The sequence below is a fragment of the Rhea americana genome, unplaced genomic scaffold (assembly GCF_003343005.1).
Source record: "Rhea americana isolate MKP2758 unplaced genomic scaffold, rheAme1 scaffold_75, whole genome shotgun sequence".
NCBI lineage: Eukaryota > Metazoa > Chordata > Aves > Rheiformes > Rheidae > Rhea > Rhea americana.
In genome coordinates, this window is record NW_028186923.1 from 1,637,191 (window position 1) to 1,658,786 (window position 21,596).

Below are 21,596 nucleotides of genomic sequence, written 5' to 3' on the forward strand. Positions count from 1 at the left end.
GCCGGCGCGCGTTCGCCTTCCCCTTCTCTGCGCTTGCGCGGGAGGGCTGCGGGGCGCGCGCGTGTCTGTCCCCAGCGCTATGAGGTCACTTCCGCCGTTCCGCGTTGCCATAGCGACGGGGCGGCGCGTCCCGGAAGCGGGCGGCCATGGAGGCTGTGGAGGCGCAGTGGCACCGGCGGCACCGCGAGGTCGCGGGGTTCGTCCCGCACTCCTTGGCGCTGGTGAGCGGGGGGGACGGCAGGCCCCGGCGCCCCCATGCTGTGGGGCTGCTCCTCTGGGGTGCGCGGGTGCTGTGGGCGCGCAGCGGGGCCGCAGTGTGAGGAGGGGGCCCTGAGCCCGGTGGGGCTGTGCTGAGGGTGGAGGCGGCGGGATGTTTGTGTAAGTCGGGCCGTGGCAGCCCTCTCGGGTGATGGTGTTGATACAGCTGCTGCAGCGGTGGGGTAAGGCTGAAGCCAAAGCCTGGGCGACAAGCTATTCCTGTCTCCCTAAGCCGTTTGATGCATTTGTACTGGTGTTGGGCACTTCCAGTCACAGCTGGTCCAAATATTAGCCTTACTGTAACATTGAACTGCAGWCATTTGATGTTACATGCTTCCTTAGTCACAATTTCAATTTAATAAACCAAACAGAAGAACAGATTTTTTTTCCATCTCTGAAATATGCTTTCTCTTACAGCGAGCCAAGCCTCCTAAACAAGATGTATGTGAAAAACTTATCTTGGCCTGCAGAGAGAAGGAAAAAGAACGCCTTAAATATGTTGATTTCTCCATGCTGTACAGCAAGTATCACAATATCAATGAGTGGCATGAACACAGTGAACGCAGAAGACTACACAACAGCGTACAGAGAAGGGTGCATGAGACAATGCAGGCGTATCTGGCTGGGACTGAAGAGAGGCGAGAGAGGTTAACACACAAATAGTTAATRTCTGCATTACTAGTTTCAATTTCACTGCATTCTTAGAAGAATGATTACAGCAAAAAAAACATTCAGTAAATCTCAGATCTGCATGTTAGACTGTGCATTGGGATRCTGTCTTTGTTCTCCATTGTAATGGAGATGGTGGAAGCTGTTGGAGCAAACAGGAGCCTCTGGGCTCTAGTTACTACTTCTAGAGACTGAAGTAATCACTAGAGATATGTATTCAAATACAGCAGCTGATGCCATCTATATGATATTTACAGCCATGTCTGCCAAATGCAACAATAAGAATAGTATTTTAGTACTTTCACTTGCTGAAAAATAAATTTTAAAGAGAATGAAGAGTACTTTGATAAAAGTGTTAGAATTTCTAATTGTTGGGTTACATCCTCGTTAAATGTAGTTTGCAGGACAGGCAGTTGAAAAAAATTATTTAGAAGTCATGCAAAAATAATAAAGGTGAGGCATATTAGAATTTCACTATAGTGATCTGAGAAATATAGMTGAATTTCTTGTTTACAGTCCTTCATGCTAAGTGTTTTTTGTGGCGGCGAAGGTTATCAGTTTGGTATCGTGGTTTGACATTCCTTCATAGAACAGGAATTATAAACTAATTTCATTCTTTTTTAACTGCTCAAGGTCCCCACACAGTCTTTGCAGTGAGACTCGGCTCAGTGTGGCGGGTTTGTATACAGTAAGAAAGCGCAATTCGGTTTCCAGAACGAGTCAGTCTTTGGCTTTGCTGCTCTAACTTCCACCAGCTGTGCCTGGGTAGGTCTGTGGCACTGTAGTGCATGCAGTAGCAGGGACTTTCCCTTGCTTAGATGTGAGGGTGACTTGCTGGAGGGGATTAGGRCTGGAATTACTGAGTTACTGGTTCTTAACTCCAAGTTTCTCATTGCTAGAATTAACAGATAGATGAATGGTGATATTTAAGATTAAATTGAGGGATGACAATGGTACAAGATCAAATTGATATCAACTGATGACACACACAGCCTAGAAATTAGAAGAAAGTGTTTAAAATTTCTGAAGCTGCCTTAAAAATAAGTTTGTAAGATAGGGAGCTTAAATTGTACCAAGGTAGAAAAGTGCTGTGTCCATGGAGGGGATCTTGTGGCATAACAGGAATGATAGCTGAGCTAAAATTCAAGTCTATAATATGGGGTTTGTTCATGCATTTGCAAGAAGTGGTGAAAGTAGCTCACTAACCATTTGTTGCTTGTTTTTTGCACCATATTTATACTGTATTCGTCCTATGCCTGATGGCTGCTAAAGAAGCCTTTTTTTTTTAAGCTCAGTTTGGTCATAATTTTTCACATACGATGATGTTTAAACYCTGAATTTAATTTAGTTCCCAGTGTAAAGGTCTAGACAGGTACACTGGTATTATGCTTCTGAACCTTTTCTTTAAAAAACAGAGAAATGTGACAGCATGATTTAATTGTATTAACTTTCAAAGCAGCAGTCTTCACTGCCCAAGCCTGCACTTGCTAACAGTGTGTTTTAGACCAGTGCTTTATTAAGATCTGCCTGATTTCTTTATCTGTTACTATGCTACTTACATTTTCAAGAAAAATGTATATATTAAAAATCTGTATGTTGAGCTAATAGCTATTTATTGCTACACTAGTATCAGATATAAAAAGATTAATGATATATCCAAAACAGAGCAGCATAATGTTAGCAAAAAGGATTCCTTTGGCTTATCAGTGAAAYTGAATGAAAAGAGAAATCTCTCCAAATGAAATATTAATGTACTTTAAAAAAAGAATTGTAATTCTTAGTTATAAAATCAAGATAGGTCTATGGAGTGGAAGTASAGATTCATCAGTGTGCTGATAGGATTTGCTACCCCATAAAAAAACTAACATTTGAGGTACCTACTCCTCTTGATTATATGTAATAGGATTTTTCTTTCTGTATTGAGCAGAGATTCTTCTGGGCGATGTCTAGGGAGAATTGCTTCAGTCTGTTTGCATTCACAATAAGTAAATTAAAAATTTACCAATTGACAGAGAAGGTTGTTTTAGCTTTTATTAAAATGTTTGCTTCATTATAGGCTTCGTGAACTTCTGGAATCAGAGGAAAATCGGTACTTCACTGAGATGGAGTCACTTGAAGAAACAGTCCTGGAAAAACAAGCGAAAATAAGAGAGCGAGCAAAATTGCTGAGAGAGAAGAGAGAGCAAGAAAGACAAAAASTGGTTACCGAAAAACGAGAGCAGCAATTCAGGTATCTCCATAAAATATTTCATTAAATAGAATTTTGGGAAGTAAATACAAAGAGGCAATATAAGAAGCAGGTGACGTTATATTCAGGAAGGAAAGGTACATGTGATTGAAATGATAAATACAAAGTTAAAGTGGTTTGGATAGTGGTATGCAAGCTTTGCCCACTTGACTGCTTGCCAAAAGTCGAAAGGTCTCAGGGAATTTGCATACATTGGACCGGATTGTAGTCCTGATTTTTATTAGAGAGATGCAGCGTCAGAGACCAGGAGCCCAGTCTGCAATGCTGTAATGCTCAGTGAAGTCTGTGAACAAAACTCCTCATTAATAGTGAAGAAAGCAACAGGTACATAGGGCTGCCCTGTCTCCATTATTTAAGTGTTGAGATATCATGAAAAGATTCTTCCAAGTGGAAACCTTTGTCCTGTGTGAGTATCCCTGCACTTTCCCCTGCCAAATCAGCTGTTTTTCTAGCTTCTTGTTGACACATGGAGCTCTATTGCTACTTTATCTTTTGAGAGTAAAAGGAGCCTGTGGAAACTTAATTTGGCCTAAATGTGCTTATTAAACTGAATATATGGACAATCTTAATTTTTAAAGGATCTTCTAAAAAGACATTTTTTATTTATTGTACACTTTTCAAGAGTTCTAGTTAAAGGTAAAGTTTTAATGCAACCTGAAGTTCTGAGTCAAATCTTCTGGGATACTGAGCTTGGCAATTTTCTTTGAAATCATTAAGATTTRTAGCTGCTTGTCAGGCCCTGAGGCCTCAGCATGAAATCTGACTTGTTCAGGTCTTGGAAATCTGGTTTTCTTAGGAAGGGATGAAAATACTACTAGTGCAATTTAATTATCATAATTTGAAGAATCCTTCCCAAGCCTCCTACAGTGGTATAGAAATTCACAGCCCCCACCCCTTACTGTGGAGGGGATGGGGTATTACGTTTGACTTATGCATAAACTCTGACTACCTAATTTGACAAATAAATGTCCTTTTCTTAAATGTGTTTWTATTGACTGAGATAGATGTTGAGGCAGTGTATGCAGTTCTGAATTTTCATGCTGGCTTGAAGATGTGGCCCTCAATTTACATCTTGTTCACTATCCTTGACACAAAATGATTAAAATTCACTTTTAAGATAGTTTCGTGGAGACATTTCTGGAGTGCCCTTTACTTTATTCTTGTAGCCAGTCTCGCACAGCAAGGAAGGGATTTGGCCTGAGATTAAGACACCTAAAAGTAGGTGTCTAAGTGTTGGTATTTTTGTGGATATTCACTGGATATCTAAAATCCTGTTCTTCTCAGYAGATCTCTGTTGAGATTGAGACAGTTAGAGAAGCCTAAGCACACCCTACAGTAGACGTATGCTGATCTGGCAGCTGAGCTGCACCCTAAACTCTACTAACTGTATTGACGAGATCCCCATTGACTAGAATAGGAATTTAGCCACTTGGCTTACATGTAGATTAGCATTTTAGATGCCTTATTTTAGATGTTTCAATTGTAAAATGAATTCTACCAGTGAATCCCACCCTCTGGTAGTATGTACTTAAAATTGCATGCTGCAGTTACCTGTCTTAATATCTCTGGTTCCTGTTCTTCCCGACACGATTTTAATGATCTGTGGCTCACTCAGTGTCTTGCACGATCCGTCCATCATCCTTCTACCTTTGCCAACCTGCTGTTGGATAGGGACAATACTCACACCACACAGTTCCCAGTGTACAAATGTTGCTGGAGCTTTTACAGTTGGCATTCTGCTGGTTGCAATTTTTTAGAGGATTTAGAGGCAACCGAATCATCTTTCTTCATGGCTGTCATGAAAGTGGCAGTAGTTGGTGAGTATCCTGCAGAGGAATTTTCATCCTACGATGCAGAGAACTTTGACTGTACTGACCTAATGAAAATATGTATCTATAGTCAGATTCTCTTCCCTTCTCTCTCTTTATCTCAGCTCTCTCAAATTTTGTGTGAAGGACCCTATAAAAAAAGTATAATAAAGCTAGTTGGTGAGTTTGACCTCTCTGTTGACCTCTCCTTATGAAGCCAGATTATCTTTCTTCATGTACGTGCTTAGTAACATTTTTAAAGCCTTTTCTTCTTCTTTACTTTCTCACTGAAAAAAAAATCTAGGGTGGTGACAGAGGTTACCATTCTAATTAGAATCTAATATCTAACTATATAAATCATCTTTAAGTCAGCCCAAACCTGTTATTCCCTGCTGCTACTTGTCCCTTTCTTTCCCAAACTCTGCTGGTCCATGCAGAGGTCTAGGAGCGGGCTCTGCTGCACAGGAGACTGAGGCTGAAGGCGTTGAGTTCTTCCACTTTCTCTGTATTGTTCATCATTAGGTTATATCTCTATCTGTCAGTGGATCTGCATTTTTCTTGAACTTCTTGCTGCTAGTGTATCAGTGAATTGCTTCTTGCAGTTTTTTGTTGCTTGYGCTGTTTCTACCTCTTATGTGTCTCCTTAGGGGTATATATTCAAGGAGAAGCCCTGTGCTTGCAAGCAGGCCTTATGCTGACCTGGATGCAGAGGCTGCTGCAGCTAGAAGAGATGTCTGCACCCACTGTGGCAGGAGATGCTGCCCTTTTAGGTGCTCTTTACCCATGTGATGCCATGTGTGTGCCTTGCCTTAACATATATGACCTTAACATGCGCTTTTTGCAGCCACTGATTGCTGGCATTCTCTATGTGCCAGATAGCACGATGCAAGTCTGATCTGCACCTCTGCAAATTCCCAGCTTGGTAGGGTGAGAGAGCTTGGTCACTTGCTGGGCAAGTCCCTTTGTTTCAGATATTCTAAGATATCTGTTGCTGGCAGCACTTTCTCCTAGTTATCCCATCATCTGCATGAGTTTGGGATGAGATGGAAAGTGAAGGGAACATGTGGAAGAATTAAGTGTTTGAAGAATTGGTAAACATTGCAGCATGACCTCCTCGTGTCTCTGGAAGGTCCTTATAATTCACAATGATACTAATCTCTGCTGTTCTGGGTCCTAGTGTTGGTTAAAAAGTATTGGTTTAAAGCAGTTTTAAATATGTCACTGGTACTTTCAATTACATGAGTAAATTGTCTTTCCTGAGATATCGTTTATTCTGAGTTAGTGTGCCTGTAGTATCCTTCAAAGCAGAGGAGCAGATATCCCCTCCCCCTGTCTTTTATTAACTCAGTGATTTATTTGCCATTATATCTGGTCTAAAATAAGACCTGTCAAAAGGCTAAATCCCAGTATCACCAATTATACAATGTAGAAAAATTTATGGCCCAGCTTTGAGCGGGGAGTTGGGCCGGATGACCTACAGAGGTCCCTTCCAACCTCTGCTATTACATGATTTTATGGCTGCAATAAATGCTTCAAAGAAAGCTAACCTTATCCCCATGAGAAAAGATGATGTTCAGAATTTGGTTCTAGTTCAGGGATTTTGGTGGGATAGCCAGTCTTTATTAGCAATCACAATACAATTCTGAATATATCCTGTAGTATGTTGGAGCAGGAAAGGGCAAGCCAGATAAATCCAGTGCATCATACTCAACTTCAAGAACGGGAAGTATGTCAAAATGAGGTAATTAATTAAAAAAACCACCCACCCCCCAAAAAAAACTCCTTTAAAAGAAGCAGTCTGAAAAGCAAGAAGCCTACAAGCAATTTGGAGGTTGTTCAAAAATACTAGAAGCTGAAGTGAAATATAATTTGAAAAGAAAACAAGGCTGTTCAAGGAAGTCCCTTCCTACATGGCTCTGTAGAAATATTAAGGAGGCTGTTAGTGGGAAAAGGCTAGCACTGAAATATGGAACATTTGCCCATATGGAGAGAGCAGGAAAAGCTCATGAAACATGACAGGTCATATGTGAAGAAGAAGTTAAAAGGTTTAAAAAGGGTTATGAAAGTACCTTTTAAAAAGGTTATTAAAAGCTGATAATAATTTATTTTGCTGTATTAAAGCGGAAAAGAATGTACAGTCAATATGTTGGAACTAGATCATTTTGAARTAAATGTAAAAAAAGCATGAGATTCAGAATACAAGTCGATGTGTCACCTGGACTCCTTGGCATGCACCTGAGAGGCCCAGAGGAGCCTGAACGTCCATGCAGCAGGATGTTGTGGGGGTAGTTGTGAACAGCAGGTTCAAAGAGAGATGAGGCAAAGTSATGGACTACAGAACATAGATAGTAAAGGGAACACACAGGGGTGCGAAGTACCCRCAGATATTGCTAATACAACAGTTCTGGATGCTGGGGAACTGAGAGGTGATGGACCACAGTGTGGCCAGATTTGTGGGCTCTCCCTAAGTGGCACATCCGGTTGCTGCCGGCAGAGATAGAGCATGGGGCTGGATGGACTGCTGATCTTACGTCGTTGTATGAAGTGCTATTAGAGAGCTAAATGGAAATCAGTCATTTATCTGCTGCCTGGTGACACCTGGAACTAGCTATGCCAAAGCAGAATGGGTGTGTGGTTGGGAGAGAATGGATGGATRGGGAGAAGGTCAAAATTCCTTCCCAAATGAGATAAGGATTAAGGAACAATTCTGGGGGGAGATGGGAAGAGAAGATTTGAATTTTGGCCATCTGTCTTTGATAGGTTTGGGTTATTAGGGGGAAGTAGGAAGCGTTCGCATTGTGGATGCTTGTGCATGACCGTGAGTTACAGAGCAGGAGCTTACAGAAGAACTGGATCCACAACCAGAAACCTGCAAATGCCTTATGGTCTGTCATCTAGGGCACACTCAGAGGAACCCCAGGAGGTCATTTCAGTCATAGCTAGGTRTGCAYGTGATTTTCTGTTCCTCTGTCTTAYAATKTTACAACTCTGTTGATTCTCTCTCTAACATCTATTACAGACTTCATATTTCTCTTAACTTTAAGCAAGGTACTCCATTCTTTTGCAGATACTGATTGTTAAACCTAGGGTATAGGAATACTTATATGGGAATACTTATATAAGAATATATAGCATACAGCACTCCAGTACATTACTCCAGGCTATCAAGAGGCAGCTTTTTTACCAGCCTTGCAGGCCAGGTTTGCAGCTGTAACCTGGGGGTATGTATGGAACTGCTTTTCAGTATGGGTATTGGCCAGGAAAGGTCTTTGTTGTCAGGAGGCAACAAAGCACAGTGCTTGAACTGGCTGAGTCCTGCTGGTATTCATAGCTGTTTTGTGGAGGGCTACAACTAGTCTGGTTGCCAAAAATACCTGGTCAGTGTTAGTTTGAGGGGATGTTCCTTTATGATATATTTGAAAAAAATTAGTGTCTTAAAATGTGCATAAAACACATAGTACATGCTTTTTATCATGATAACATCAGAAGCATCCATATAGAGACTGTTGTTATCACAGCAACTTTGTACYACAGCTATAAAATGAATAAATAACTGGGAGTGGGGAGTTGGGATAAATGTAGTTTCTGTCTTTGGGAGATGACTATGTGGAGGCCAGAATTTGAATGTTAAGAAGCTTAGGTTAGCAAAGTGAGGAGYAGAAACAGCCATCTGGGGGAGCAGATGTTTATAGATTGCTTTAAAAGCTGCTTGGAAGGAATTATTTTGATGAAATCAAGCAATTACAGAGTTATTTTATATTAAAATTCTAGCTGTGCCAAACTGTTATTCATTTAACTTCTCTTCCCCTCTGAGAATTCAATTACATTGAGGTTAGCTTAAAATCCTGAAAAAGAATAASTGATTTTTGTATTCCTTCAGCTGCTCAGGGAACTTTGAACCCATTGTGTTGAGGTAATATAGTTATTTCTAACAGTATGAGACTTCAAATCAGAAGAATGATACGCTTTCCTCGGAACATTTTAGAAATATATTCTTCATGAATGCTGATTAATATTGTCATCTCTAATCACCATCAACTTCTATGCAGAAGTTGGACCAACGTTTGGTTAGAGGAGGCAGTGTCCTAGGATTGGGGGATAAACGTGCTATCTGTAGGAGGTTTTATTTTATAGAGGCTTGATGTTGGTGAAATTGAATGTGACAAATTACTATTTTTTTTTCTCAGTTAGAAACGGTTAAGAGGCTAGAAATGCCTTCTGGATATTGAGCAAAATGCAAATTTTGTTTCCATGGCACTGCTCCCCTTCTTACCGCTCGCGTACTGTGCTTAGCGCCTTTCACCRCAGCCTCTGTTGCATTAGGCACCTTACAAATGGCAGATGAAAAGAGAAGCACCCCTGGGCCCAGCAGCTTACGGCCGAACCACGAGGCAGAAAGCAGTGGATGCTGTCGGGCAGAAAAACGGGGCGAGACTTCTGCTTTTGCGTGAAATTACAGGTCCTGGCTGGTGCTGTTTGGCTGGATCTCCCTTGTGGAGCACCAAGCGACAGCAAGGTGTAGCAATCCCTCCCCTCCGCAGTCTCCGTTCTGCTTTTGCAGCCCTCCGCTGTAGGTCGGACCTGTTGGGTGGCTCCCAGTGACGCTGAGAGCGGGGTCAGGCTGGCTCCCGGCGCTAACTGTCAGCAGCCCCTTCAGCCTCTTCTGCGTGGGAAGAGGGTCGCTTGGGGAAACGCTCTTTGCAGTTTGTAGGTCCTAACTTATTTTTATTGGCTGGTTTAACCTGGCGCTTTAATGATAAAGCTTTGGCAGGTCCTGTAATCCAGCAAATCATCACTACACATTAATAGGTGGTTGAGACAAGGGCCGATGAGGCTGGGAGCTGTGCTCCTCCTGTGCTTGCTAGCAGGAGGTGAGTGGGAGGTGGTCAAACAGTGCTGTCCGGTAAAGAGCCCAGTATTTCTAGGCTGTGGCAAAACCTTGGCGCTAGTTATCAGGGCAGAAGTGAGTTAYAGACCAACAGTCTCATCCTATGTTGCTAAACACTTGCCCCATTTGCCTCATTGCCTTATGGTTTGGGAGGTCCTACATCCCCATATGTGTTCAGGGAATTCCTGCCACCCTGCGGAGGGGTCACTGGGATGGTTTGTGCTCGACTCCAGGCCTGCAGGAGTACCTGTCCTGCAAAGGAGCAGACTGCAAAGGCAGATCCTTAGCAGAGCCATGGAGTACGAAAAAGTAAAATGCTGAAAGTCTTATTTCAGTGGTGGCAAATTTAATTTCGCTTTTAAATTTTTTTAAAAAAAATCTTGGGTAATGGAATTCATTCAAATTTTGTTTTGTTGTAGTTACAGACATTAAATAACCAACCTGATGTTGAGAACTATAATACTATGAGATGGTTGCTTGATGAATATTTAATATTTTTGCTCTATAGAATTGTCAGATTAACATTGCATGAAGTAAAAATATTTCACTTTGTACAAATAACTCCTGCTGTCACACAATGGTTCCAGATTCAATCAACGATTTCTTGTGATGCCTGCTATGAATTCTTAAATAGCATTGCAGCAATCCTTAGAAGATGGTTTCATTCAGCATGAAATAATTTGAGATTTTTTTACTTCACAGCATGCACGTGTGCTTATCGCACATCCTTAATGCTTATAGATACTCTCCRTTATCTGTTCCTTTCATCTTTTCACTTTATAAAAATCTCTGTTCTCTTTAAAGAATCAAATTAAAAATGCTTATATGCTGTTCAAAYGAAATTTAATTTGAATGCATATGTTGATCTCCATACTGCTTTGTTTGTAAAAATGAAAGCAGACAGAGTCTGTAAATAGTTGCATGTTCTTCAACTGAAGGTAAATATTCACACCTATGCAATCCTGTTGCAGAGAGTAAATGAAAACTAAAAGCTATRTTACTTGTTTGATGAGTTACTAGCTTCTCCAGGGTTTTACTGCAATTTTTATGAACTATCCCACAAAAMTTCATACAAAATTAATAAAATTCTAGTGGCTGCTGTTTAACAGTGTACCATAAATTTCTGCTCTCAGAGCAGTTTCTGAATGTGACGGAGCTTTCGAGTGACTGGTAGTCTCAGTCTAAGTCTTCATTTGTGTAAAGAACAATTTAAATGTTGGAATGTGTGTAATGTTAAATATATATAAACAGAAATGAAAATACAGGACCTGCTCTTCAACTCCTTATATGTCAAAATCCMCATCAAAACAGACTCTCTGCGACTCCTTAGGACTCCCCAGGAGTCAACATTGGACCGGGTGTAGATGTTGAYGTCCTGAGCTGCAATCCTATGCGCAGTTATGAGTGTGGGACYGTCCATCTTTCACACACCACCAGACTTGATTGTTATTATTTGGTTTTACTTCTTGTTTTGCCATTCAGAGAACAATGTGAGGAGTTTCGCACGCGGTGGGTGCAGAAGCACCAGAGGGAAGTGTGTGCAGACCGACGGGCCCAGCTAGCTCTTAAGGAGGAATTGAAAAAGCAGCAGCAGAAGGAGGAGCAAATGTTTGCCGAGCTTTGGGAAGAGGACAGGTTGGCCAAGGAAAAACAGGAGGCGGTGGATATGCAGAAAGCTGCAGAACAACATCGAGAGGTGCTGAGCGTGCTCGGAGCCCAGGTAGCTGTGCTGAACGCTCACAGAGAGGAAACAAAGCGGCTGAAAGAAGAGGAGGCTCGCTTGCTGGTAATTTCCATATCATTCTCAATTCAGCGGCCTCTGAAAGGCCCTCCTAATGACAGGCTTACTAGACATTTAGATTAATCCCTGCCTTATTTGTATTTTCACTGATTCCATTAGTATCTGAGACCCTGCTATTATGCTAAGCCTCTTTTCCAGAGCCGTGGCAAATACGCTCCTGTTTACAGAGGGAAACACATCTCTTGAAATTTAGCATGTAATGGATTTATAGYATTCAAAGCCTTGGGGAGCCTTTGTGGGAAACTGAAACGTTTTTCAGCTTTTGCTGGACTTCTCTGCAATTTTCTGATGTCTAGTTTCCAGTGCGATAGCTGGAGAYCCTTGCGTGCCAGCTGCAATGCACCCCAGGTCTCAGGGGTCTCCCTCTGAGCCGAACTGCAGCTCCCAGCTCATTCTCAGCCCGCTCTTTCCCAGCAGTCTGATCCAAGGCGGGTGCTGCAGCTGGCTGGAGCACAGGCAGTCAAGCCCTCGAGCGAGGAGAGGTTGGGGTACATGGAGCCCTGACACACACATAGCTATGAGGAAGGGCGTGCTTGTGTGTGTATGAAAAATCCAACTGCTTATGTGATGAGGCTTTGCTTGCTCATACTTCCATTTCTCACGGTTACGTGGTTGCATTGCACCATTCTGTGGTCACTAACGTAGGCAGCAATGTTTTGCAGGTGTAGACACCGCAGCTGGCTGAATTTCAGAATCTACACCCATTTTTAAAGCTCAGCCTTTAACAGATACCAGGTGGCAAGCAATGCCAARGCTTTTTCACCCGTTAGATCTAGCTGGTGGCAGGTGCCACATCATGGGAAATACTCAACTTATTTAGCTCAACTGTTGCAGCCACTGCCCTCTTTTCTCATCTTCCTCTAGTGTAGGCTTGGCTTAGTTGCATTAACTTTTTGAGCTCACAAATTCAGAGTACTCTGCATTGACTTGATGAGTTACGTGACGCTGTTTGGTTCAGACTTGGTCTTCACTTTTTAGATAGCCTGTGTCAGTGGTACTCGCGTTGCTGCTGTTCATGTGTAGCAATCAAACGATCGCGCAGGATACTCCGAGGCGTTCAAAGCTGGTATTGTCAAGGTGTGAACTCCACTGCTTTTTAGAAATAATGACAGTAACGAATCTCAAGCTCTGGAGATCTTGGCTGTAAAAGAGCAGAGTCCTTATCACAAGCTAGACTGCAATGTTTCACTTGTTTAACAACATACAGAAGAAAATTCTTTTCTTCTAACAACTTCTAAGGCACTGCCAATCCTCTTGGRCAAAAAAAGATTTAACTGGCCTTTTCAGAAAAATGATACTGGAACAGAAGACTTTGTMGCTTCCCTTATAGATGACTGCCTTGAGCAATTCTGGTAAAATGGTATAATCTCTGAAAAAAAACTTTTCAAAGAATCCATGAAGGAGAGTTTCTGTTTTGAAAATAGGGTRTAATCTTTTTTCCACAAAGAGCGATGTGACAGGTGGCTGCATTACAAGTGTCAGCAGAGTCTGTAGCCTCTAATGATCAGAGGTTTCATCAGTTAAGGACAGGCAGTGGACAGCTAAGCGTGTCTGTGTATAGCTGCTTTCTGCTGGTTGTTGCAATGGAAATAGCTTATTTAAGGARGGAAAACTTGCTTTCATGACTGTAACCACACAAGCGCCAGACAAGTTTTTGCCATGGCACTTCGGTCCTGGCTTGCAGAAAGATTATTGGTAACAATTTCTTTGCACATTTACAACATTGTATTAACACATCACATAAACTTTCATAGGAAAAGCACAGAGGATCCTTCGCAATTCTCATGCAACTCCACTGGTGTCAGGATTCAGCCAAAGACACGTTTGCCATATTGCAAACTTCTCCAGTAGTTTGCTAACCATTCCCACCTTCTTTCCTTCTTTACTGTTCAGAGTCTTCTGGATTACTTATTCAGTGGCTCAAACCACAGTGAGTTTCAAAGCTGTTTTACCAGCTTCTGAAAGTGAATCTGGCCTTACAGACAGAGCCTCTGCCAACCACCCTGGGAAGACAGCAGTGTCAGCTTTGGCTTTGAAACCCTGCAAGAATCAGGGTGGGTGTTTTGTGTCCAGCAGAGCAAGTTATGTTCCTTAGGAAGTGCAGCTTATCCTTCCATATGGAAAAGATTAGAAAGGCTGTTTATAACAAACCTGCTGATGCATTTTAAGAGATTTATTCACATTATGAAAGAGTTATTTCATTTAAAACTAGGTTAACAAAAAACTGCAAGTACCCTCAAGACAGCTAAGATATGGTTTCTGAGACCTGTAGGTAAGATAATGATGGCTCCATACTGTGTCACTACGATGTTTGAGTGCAGTTGTGCTTGTAAACGTATTCAAATGCAAGATGTTCAGGAATTATACTAAGTTATTTTATTGATTCTAWGTAGTATTTTTTGGTTAAATAATCTTTTGTATATATCTATCTATATATCTGTAACATCCATCAACATATATAGCATATATAATATACACAGTTATAGCAAGGAGAGCATGGCTGTGCTATTGGTTGGTGGTTATGGCTGGGTATAAGGACTTGGATATGGATCATATGCGTTGCAATTCTGTTAATTTCTCTGAAGAGATGACTCTGTCCCTTTGGCRTGTTTAGAGAGTGTCAGGCATTCCAGCATTTTGATATGAAGCACGTGATAATTAAAGAGAAAATCCTGAATTCTAATGAATGGTATACTAAAATGTTCATGCTTTAACAACTCTAACAGATGACACTAGTAATTCCAAAATCCTCTAATATCAGCAAGAACGGTTTTTAATATTTATCTTCTCTCTTCTGTGTTTCAATTAAATGAATCCTGCCTATCATTTTGTTTGAAGTCATATGATGTTTTGCAAGTTGGCTCTTTTTTATTATTGTAGGAAGAAGAAAAGCAACTGCTTAAACTAGAAAATGAACGACTTCAGATGGAGAAATTGCAGAAGCAGAAGGAACACAGGGACATGTTGGTCAGTGCAGCCCAGGACAAAATGAAGCGTCTTAACGAAGAAAAACAGGAGGAACTTGCCCTAGAGATGAAGATCCTAGAAGAAACTCTTCAGGAATCCCAGGGAGGCACTGAGGAAAAAACGAAAAGAAAAGTAAGAGCAAATTTAGCAGAGCTGATATTTAAAACTCCATTGGCCCCCGTGGCTTCTAATGTAGGTGGGGTGAAGTAGTCTGGACAGCTGTGGAAAGCGTGTGCTGTATTTCTGTGCCATAGGCAGCCCAGCTGCTAGGAGCAGAGCACAACTGTCTGTCACTGTGTTTATTTGGCTCTCGTGCTTTTCGTCAGGCATCAGCTTTTGGCCAGACAGATCCTGGGGACAGATTCTCACAGCTCTTTCTGCGACAGGGCTCTGCAGAGATCTCCGTTCACAGCCCTGGTTCCCACTTTGACTGCAAACCAACATTTCTGTTTGCTTTTTTGAAATGTCTGATTGAACTTGTTCACTCAGATCTGTAAATGACCATGTGTTTGCAGCAAGAGCTTTTCAAGGAGCAGCAGACTTACCGGGCACACCTGGCGCAACAGCTGGAGGAGGAAAAACAGCGAGAAAAAGAAGCGGACAAGCTCCTCAATGAAGAGATGGCGAAGGCTTGGGCCAAGAAGGCTGAGCAATTACGATTAGAAAAGGAAGCTAGAAAGCAGCTACTGAAGGATGTCCTGGATACCAGACAACTGCAAATTGAAGAGAAGCGTAAGTTGTAACAGCTCCCTGTCTGTGCACCGAACGGGGCTCTTGCTATGTGAGTGCAAGTCTTGGCAGAGGGAGTACAACACACCGCTTCTGGGAAGACTGTCTGGCCTGGTGTGCATGGGCTGCATGGATGAGTGTACAACACTGTTATTGTCTCTGAATCTGCTCCTGAAACTTTACTCCGATGGGCAGCCTTACACTGATTTCTCACTGCTATTACCAGAACAAAGATTAGTAAAGTAAGGATTGCATGAGCATGCAATCATTATTATTAATTACATTCTTCTTCTTATGAAGTTCTGTATGTGAAATCTTTTCTTAGCGATGAAAACCAAATAGACTGAGAATATCCTTCCTATTGTTTGTGTGCCTCTCCAGAAACAACAAAGCTCAGGCTTGCTATTTAGGCCACTTGGCTTGAAAACAATCTCACTGTCCCTTCAAGCTTATCATGACTAAGTAAGTATCTTCTAAAAGTATTTTTTTTATTTTTTGCAGTGGAGAGAAGTGCAAAGGAGCAGGAAGAACTTGCCCAAGAAAAGAAGCTATTAGCTGAAGCAATCACGGAACTCAAACGTATAGAAGAAGAAAAATATGCAAGGTATTTTTCTTTCATGCTGTTGGCTCCTTTCATTGCAGGCCAACCTTTTAAACAAGTTGGCTAATTCTCCTTTTCAGCTAACTATACAAGTGAGCATTTGGCTTGCTTCTGTATAGAGAGGCTCTGCTACAAAACCAACAGCTCCAAACTGCTCAGTAGCAGCCCAATTGCAGTTGGTATTAGATTACCAATTCTGATCTCATTGTATACATAATGGTGTTTCATTGCATATACTTGTTTTGGACTCTCTGGACCATCAGGTGACTTATATGGATCATGTTTAGTAAACACATCCCCTGCTACTCCGAGCTTTTAGTAGGAGTGGCTGAGGTTTGGGGAGGTGGGTTTAATGAAAGGTTAGTTCATTACTTACCTAGGAGAATTTGGGCGTTCAGGCTTATTGCTGAACTCCACCCACACACCTCCCTTGAATAATAATACAGTCAGCCACAAAAATGCCTGACTAGCACACATCACCCTGCTCTACGGGCTTCTCATTGCCTTGCTATTCCTCAAGGCAGGAATATTGTTATTCGCAGTAGCTCAAATGTACCTCTGGGTGTCATGCCAAACCTAGGGCAAAGCACCTTTATTTCATTCATTCAAATACCGTTTGGTGCTTCTGCCCGTTCCTGGCACATGCCAGCAGGAGGTAAGCAGGTAGCTCCTTCCAGAGCTAGTATCTGTTGCACCTCTGATAGTTTTATCAGTAACAATCTCTTGGGTATGGCAGAAATCTTGCCCTGTGGAAGTAAACACACCAGGCTTCACTTTGGATATGCTTCACTTTGTAGCAAAGATGGCATTTGGTGATGTCAGTTAAGTGCCACGTGGTTCAGCCTCTGTTGTGTTTGCAAGTAAGTTTTGAGTAGGCTGCTGGTATTTAAGCGTCTATGTGATTTCTGCTCTCAAAGTGCCTGAGCACGTAGGTAGACGTCCACTGTCCCTCCAGCGGGTAGTGAAAGTAACACGCGGTTCTGGAGGTAGAGTGGAAGGATGATTTCTTCTGACAGCCTTTTCCTGGCATATCAGCAGAGTGCTGCAGCAGGAGCCTGCACCCTGCCTTCCCTGTCGGAAGTGGGTTGTCATTATCTTCAGAGCGAGGGAGTGGAAACTGGGTGTGAGGATGCCACAGCAGTGAGCCACAGCTAGGAAAGGGCTGAAACCCGACCTGCTTGTTCTGTCTTCTCATTGCCCCTAGGGTGGGCAGAGAAAGCATGCTGATCACAAGGGGTTCTTCTGGCTTTTGTTTTGCTTTGCTTTTTGGTTTTTGTTTTTGTTGTTAAGCACTGATTTTTGCAGTCTGCTTTATAAGAGACAACAGAATACAATTCATGCTCCAAAGAACTTCTGGTTAATTAACAATGTTGCATTTGTTTAATAGAGTAGCAGTTACTGTTAACTCCTAATAGGCATTTTGAATAGTTCTTTAGTCTAAGGTTGCACGTTAACAGATAAAAACACAATTTATTATTTTTAATAAATAAGCTATTCATATTTAATTTCCAGAAAAGTAAAAGAAGCGAAAGAATACCAAGAGCAACTCAAGGCTCAAATTGCCTATCAACAACAAGCCCGTGATGCTGAGGAAGAAGAGAAGCACCGAGAATACGAAGCAGCCCTGGCAGCAGAGAGAGCTTACCAAGAAAGAATACAAGATATTCTAGCACAGCCTTCTGTGACACTAGCAGAAACCCATCCCTTGAGAAGGAGACTCACATCTAGCATGCAAGATCGCTTATGACGTTTTAGCTCACTCTCGACTGCATTTAAAAACATTTTCTAAGGGTGTTTATAACTGATGCTAATTAGGAGGTCCCTCTCCCCTGTTATGCTCAAAGTATTTCACTGGCAAATAGAAGAAATGCGGTATTTTAAAGGTTATTTTCTCCTTACTGGATTTTCTTTGACAGAATGATTGATCCAAATCAAAGTGTTTGACATTTTTAATATAAGAACATTGTACATTCTCCACAGTACAATTCTTATTATTATGGCATGAATGATATGCAGGCATTCCTTAAAATCTTCTTGTAGAAGACTTTCAACAGACTTATTAAAATGCCTTTCAAACAGCAAATATTTGCAAACTTTTTGTATTTAGGCAAAAGGCACTTGGTGACACATCTTCACTTTCCTGGTTAAATACAAAATGATGACTCTATTTTACTGTGATTAGGCAGTAAAGAACAAATATAACTTTGTATGTATTCGATAGCTTTTGAATGATCTGTGGGATATCAGATTCCCTAAGCTAGTCTCTGAGGTGTCTGTTTGGACGGATTTACTTGTTTACTTGTGCAGGACTAAGGTCATTTTTTTTTTTCCTTTTTCAAAAGGAGGTTATTCTTTATCCTGTTGGTGGCAAGCCTGCATCTTTGGACTGTCTTAAATTGTCACCAGTGTCATAGTTTGAACACACGTGGAATGGGGTGGGGGATGGGGTGTCAGGGCACTAACAAAAGTTTTAAAACAAAGCAACACAAAGTGGCCAGATGTTAACACGAAGGTCTCGGGAGGGGGGAGAAGGGACACATCCTTGCAGCCCTCCCTGCCTTCAGCTCTCCCACGGTAAGGACCCAGATCTCCCTTTAGGCAGGAGGAGCAGAGGGTGACACAGGGAGGATGGGTGAGAACAACCCACTTTCTCCCCCATGGTATTCGCCTCTACCAGCTCCCTGCAATATTTTTCTTTTTTTTCCCCCTCTTTGCTTTTAGGAGGAGGGAAGTGAAGAATCCATTTATAACCTCATTCTTTTCCTGCTAATGGCCTTTGTGGCATCCTGAAATGTTTAATCTTTCTCACGTTTTTCCATTTGAGCCTTTGGTGCTGCATGTCTGTAAATACTTTTCTCTCTTCTCTCAGCTTTTCAGCTTTTTCCATCTCTCCTCCAGCCTCTGCTTTTTAACCCTTTCTTCTTCAACTCCCATCCCTACCTAGGCACTTCCTCTACCTTCTTCCTCCTCCTCCTTTCAGATACCTTCCTTCTCTTCCCTTTTCGGTGTTTAGCTGCCTGTTTGCAAGGACCGGGATTCTCATGCGTTGGCTGGGTGGGAGCGTGAACAGATGCACGGAGAAGCTGATAAAGGTCTGAACGGCTGGCAGCRGTCAGGAACAAACTACCCGTGCAGTCACCTCATCACCTCAGCTCATAGCAGGCACTGAGTTGACGAACTCCGGTCACCTGTGGAGGAAGTKGTACAACTCTTTGCAAAAAGCCAGTTACAGATTTATTAATCTGAAACAATCTCACTGATTTTAGCAGAACAACCCAACTAAGTCTGGGTATAAAAGCTGGAAGAACCTGGCTTCTTTCCTACAGGAAAGCCTCTCCGTGAGCAGCTTCTTGAGACAGCAGATGAGAGACAGACAGATGTTCATAAACCCAGGAACACTGCAAACCTGGAGAGGGCTGAGGGCTTGTTAGTGATGATGCCTAACCCTTACGTAGTGCTTTCCAGCAGCAGTCTCCAAAGCCATGCTGGGCTTCAGAGCCTTTGCTCCCATTGTGCAGGTAGGAAGGACCATCTCAGAAAAATGGAGATGATGTTTCACCCGTCCAGAGAGCTCCGACAGTCACAGGTCTCTCAGCTCACCGCTAGGTCAGAGTGCCAGAGAAGTACCCCTCATGCTCTTACTGGCAAAACTCCTCTGCGATGAACATGAAGTTTGCACAGAAGTGCAAGACCACACTGGTGGGTTTGCCTTCGCAGGACTTGCTTTCGGCTCSATAACAGCATCAAGTGTGCGGTGACCAAACTCTTTTCAAAGAAACCTTGTGCTCGATGAAYGGATGGCCGCAGCTGACTCCTTTGCTGCTGAGTGCTTTGGAGACTTCAAGCAGATCTAGAAGAATGCATAAGGTTCCCACCGGACTGCTGAGCGGCCAAATGTGTCAGCAGACTCCTTTTAAAAGCATCGTCTCGATGCCCCGTAACAATTCCAGCTGAGCAATGCAGAAAGAGTGTTTTCCTTTGTCAACGCTGAGGAGTTTCCATTCCTTAAGCCTATTGATTTCCATCCTGTTCCAGTTCCTTTGATGTTCCTGCAGTAAACTGGGCACATAGCAGGGCACCAAGTAGTGCACGCTTCAAAGAGTGCTCCTGCCTTTGCTTCCAACCACTATTCACGTCAGATTTCTAAGTTACAGTAAACACTGACTAGCAAAATGACTAACAGAGTCTAAATTGCGGCTTATGGGGCTGAAGAACCTCGTGAACATCAAATAATACGCGTGTGGCATTTTCCAGGAGCGGCTGGGAAATTCTGGAACCAAACCATCTATTTAACCAGGAGCACAGATAAGGGAAACTGCAGCCCAGTAAACGGGGGACCTGGCTCCAGTTTGCATYGCACGTCGGAAGCTGCTGTTTAGCCGGCTCCAGTTGCAGGCACGAGCGGTGCAGCCCCCAACCCTGCTGATTTGAGACAACTTTCTGCAAAGGCCTTGCAGGCCAGGGGGTGCGTTTGGCCCTATCGGCATGTTTGCGACCCCAAAACTAAATTTATGAAGTTGAATTTCAATGCATAAGCAGTAAGTGCATACAGCTAGCCCRCTCCTGATGAGTTTTTGAGTTGTATGGAGCTATTCCCTATGGTTTTTTTTTTGCATTGCTTGGGTAATAGTCAGTGCAGGCAGCATCGTATACAAGAGAAACCCAAACCTCCTGGCACGAGGAAAGATCCTAACTCTCCTGTTTTAAACTCAAACCTTTTACGTGGAGAATAAGCAATCCTATGGGACTTGTTATGGTGAAACACTTCCCTCCCCTTCCCGGCGTTAGGGAGAGCGCCGAGATCCATCAGGGTTACCCAGGAGCGCCTGCAGCGGTCCGCTCCGTGTGCTGAGCACTCTTGCCAACGCCGCCTGGTTTTTAAATCCCCCCGTGACGAGTTCCCGTGCCTCGAAATCACGGGGGAGGCTGCYGCAGGGCGAACGGCTGCACGGCCGCCGTGGAGTCCCCACTCCGCCCGGGGYTTGGAAAGCGCCCAGGAGCGCTCTGCTGGCGCGGCAAGAAGGGCCGCGCCGTGTCGGTCCGGTCCAGGCCAGTCCGTTCTGTGCCGGACCGAGCCGTGCCGGGCCGTTTCGTGCTGCTCCATGTTACTCGGGGCTGTTCACAGAATCACAGAATGGTTGAGGCTGGCAGGGACCTCTGGAGACCATCTAGTCCAACCTCCCCGCTCAGCAGGGTCACCTAGAGCATGGTAGACAGGGTTGCATCCAGGTGGGCGTTGAAGATCTCCAGAGAAGGAGACTCCACCACCTCTCTGGGCAACCTGTGCCAGTGCTCCGACACTCTCACAGGGAAGAAATTCCCCCTCATGGTCAGGAGGAACTTCCATGCTCCATGCTGGGCTGGTCCGTTCCGTGCCAAACCATTCCATTCCATGCTGTCCACCCCGTTTTGTTCCGTGCTGTTCCATTCCGGTCCATCCTGCGCTGCTCCATCCCGCTCTAGGCCAGTCCGTCCCGTGCCGCTCCATCCCGTCCCGTCCCGTTCCATTCCAGGCCGGTCCGCGCCGCGCCGCTCCGTTCCGTGCCGTGCCGCTCCACGCCGTGCTGCGCTCGCTCCGCCGCCCCTCACCTGCGCGGGGCGCGGCGGGGCCGGGCCGGGCCGGGCCG

The 21,596-nt window shown here is 43.4% G+C and overlaps 1 protein-coding gene across 1 annotated transcript; it reads left to right on the top strand.

Moving 5' to 3' along the window:
- Window positions 1–129: 129 nt before the first annotated feature.
- Window positions 130–18,043, top strand: CFAP53 (cilia and flagella associated protein 53). The gene is made up of 8 exons (XM_085322178.1): window positions 130–221; window positions 676–905; window positions 2,984–3,157; window positions 11,354–11,657; window positions 14,553–14,771; window positions 15,155–15,371; window positions 15,870–15,972; window positions 17,482–18,043. Exons 1-8 carry the CDS (start codon window positions 147–149, stop codon window positions 17,714–17,716), a joined length of 1,557 nt encoding a protein of 518 aa, XP_085178304.1. The 5' UTR covers window positions 130–146; the 3' UTR covers window positions 17,717–18,043.
- The last annotated feature ends 3,553 nt before the right edge of the window (window positions 18,044–21,596 follow it).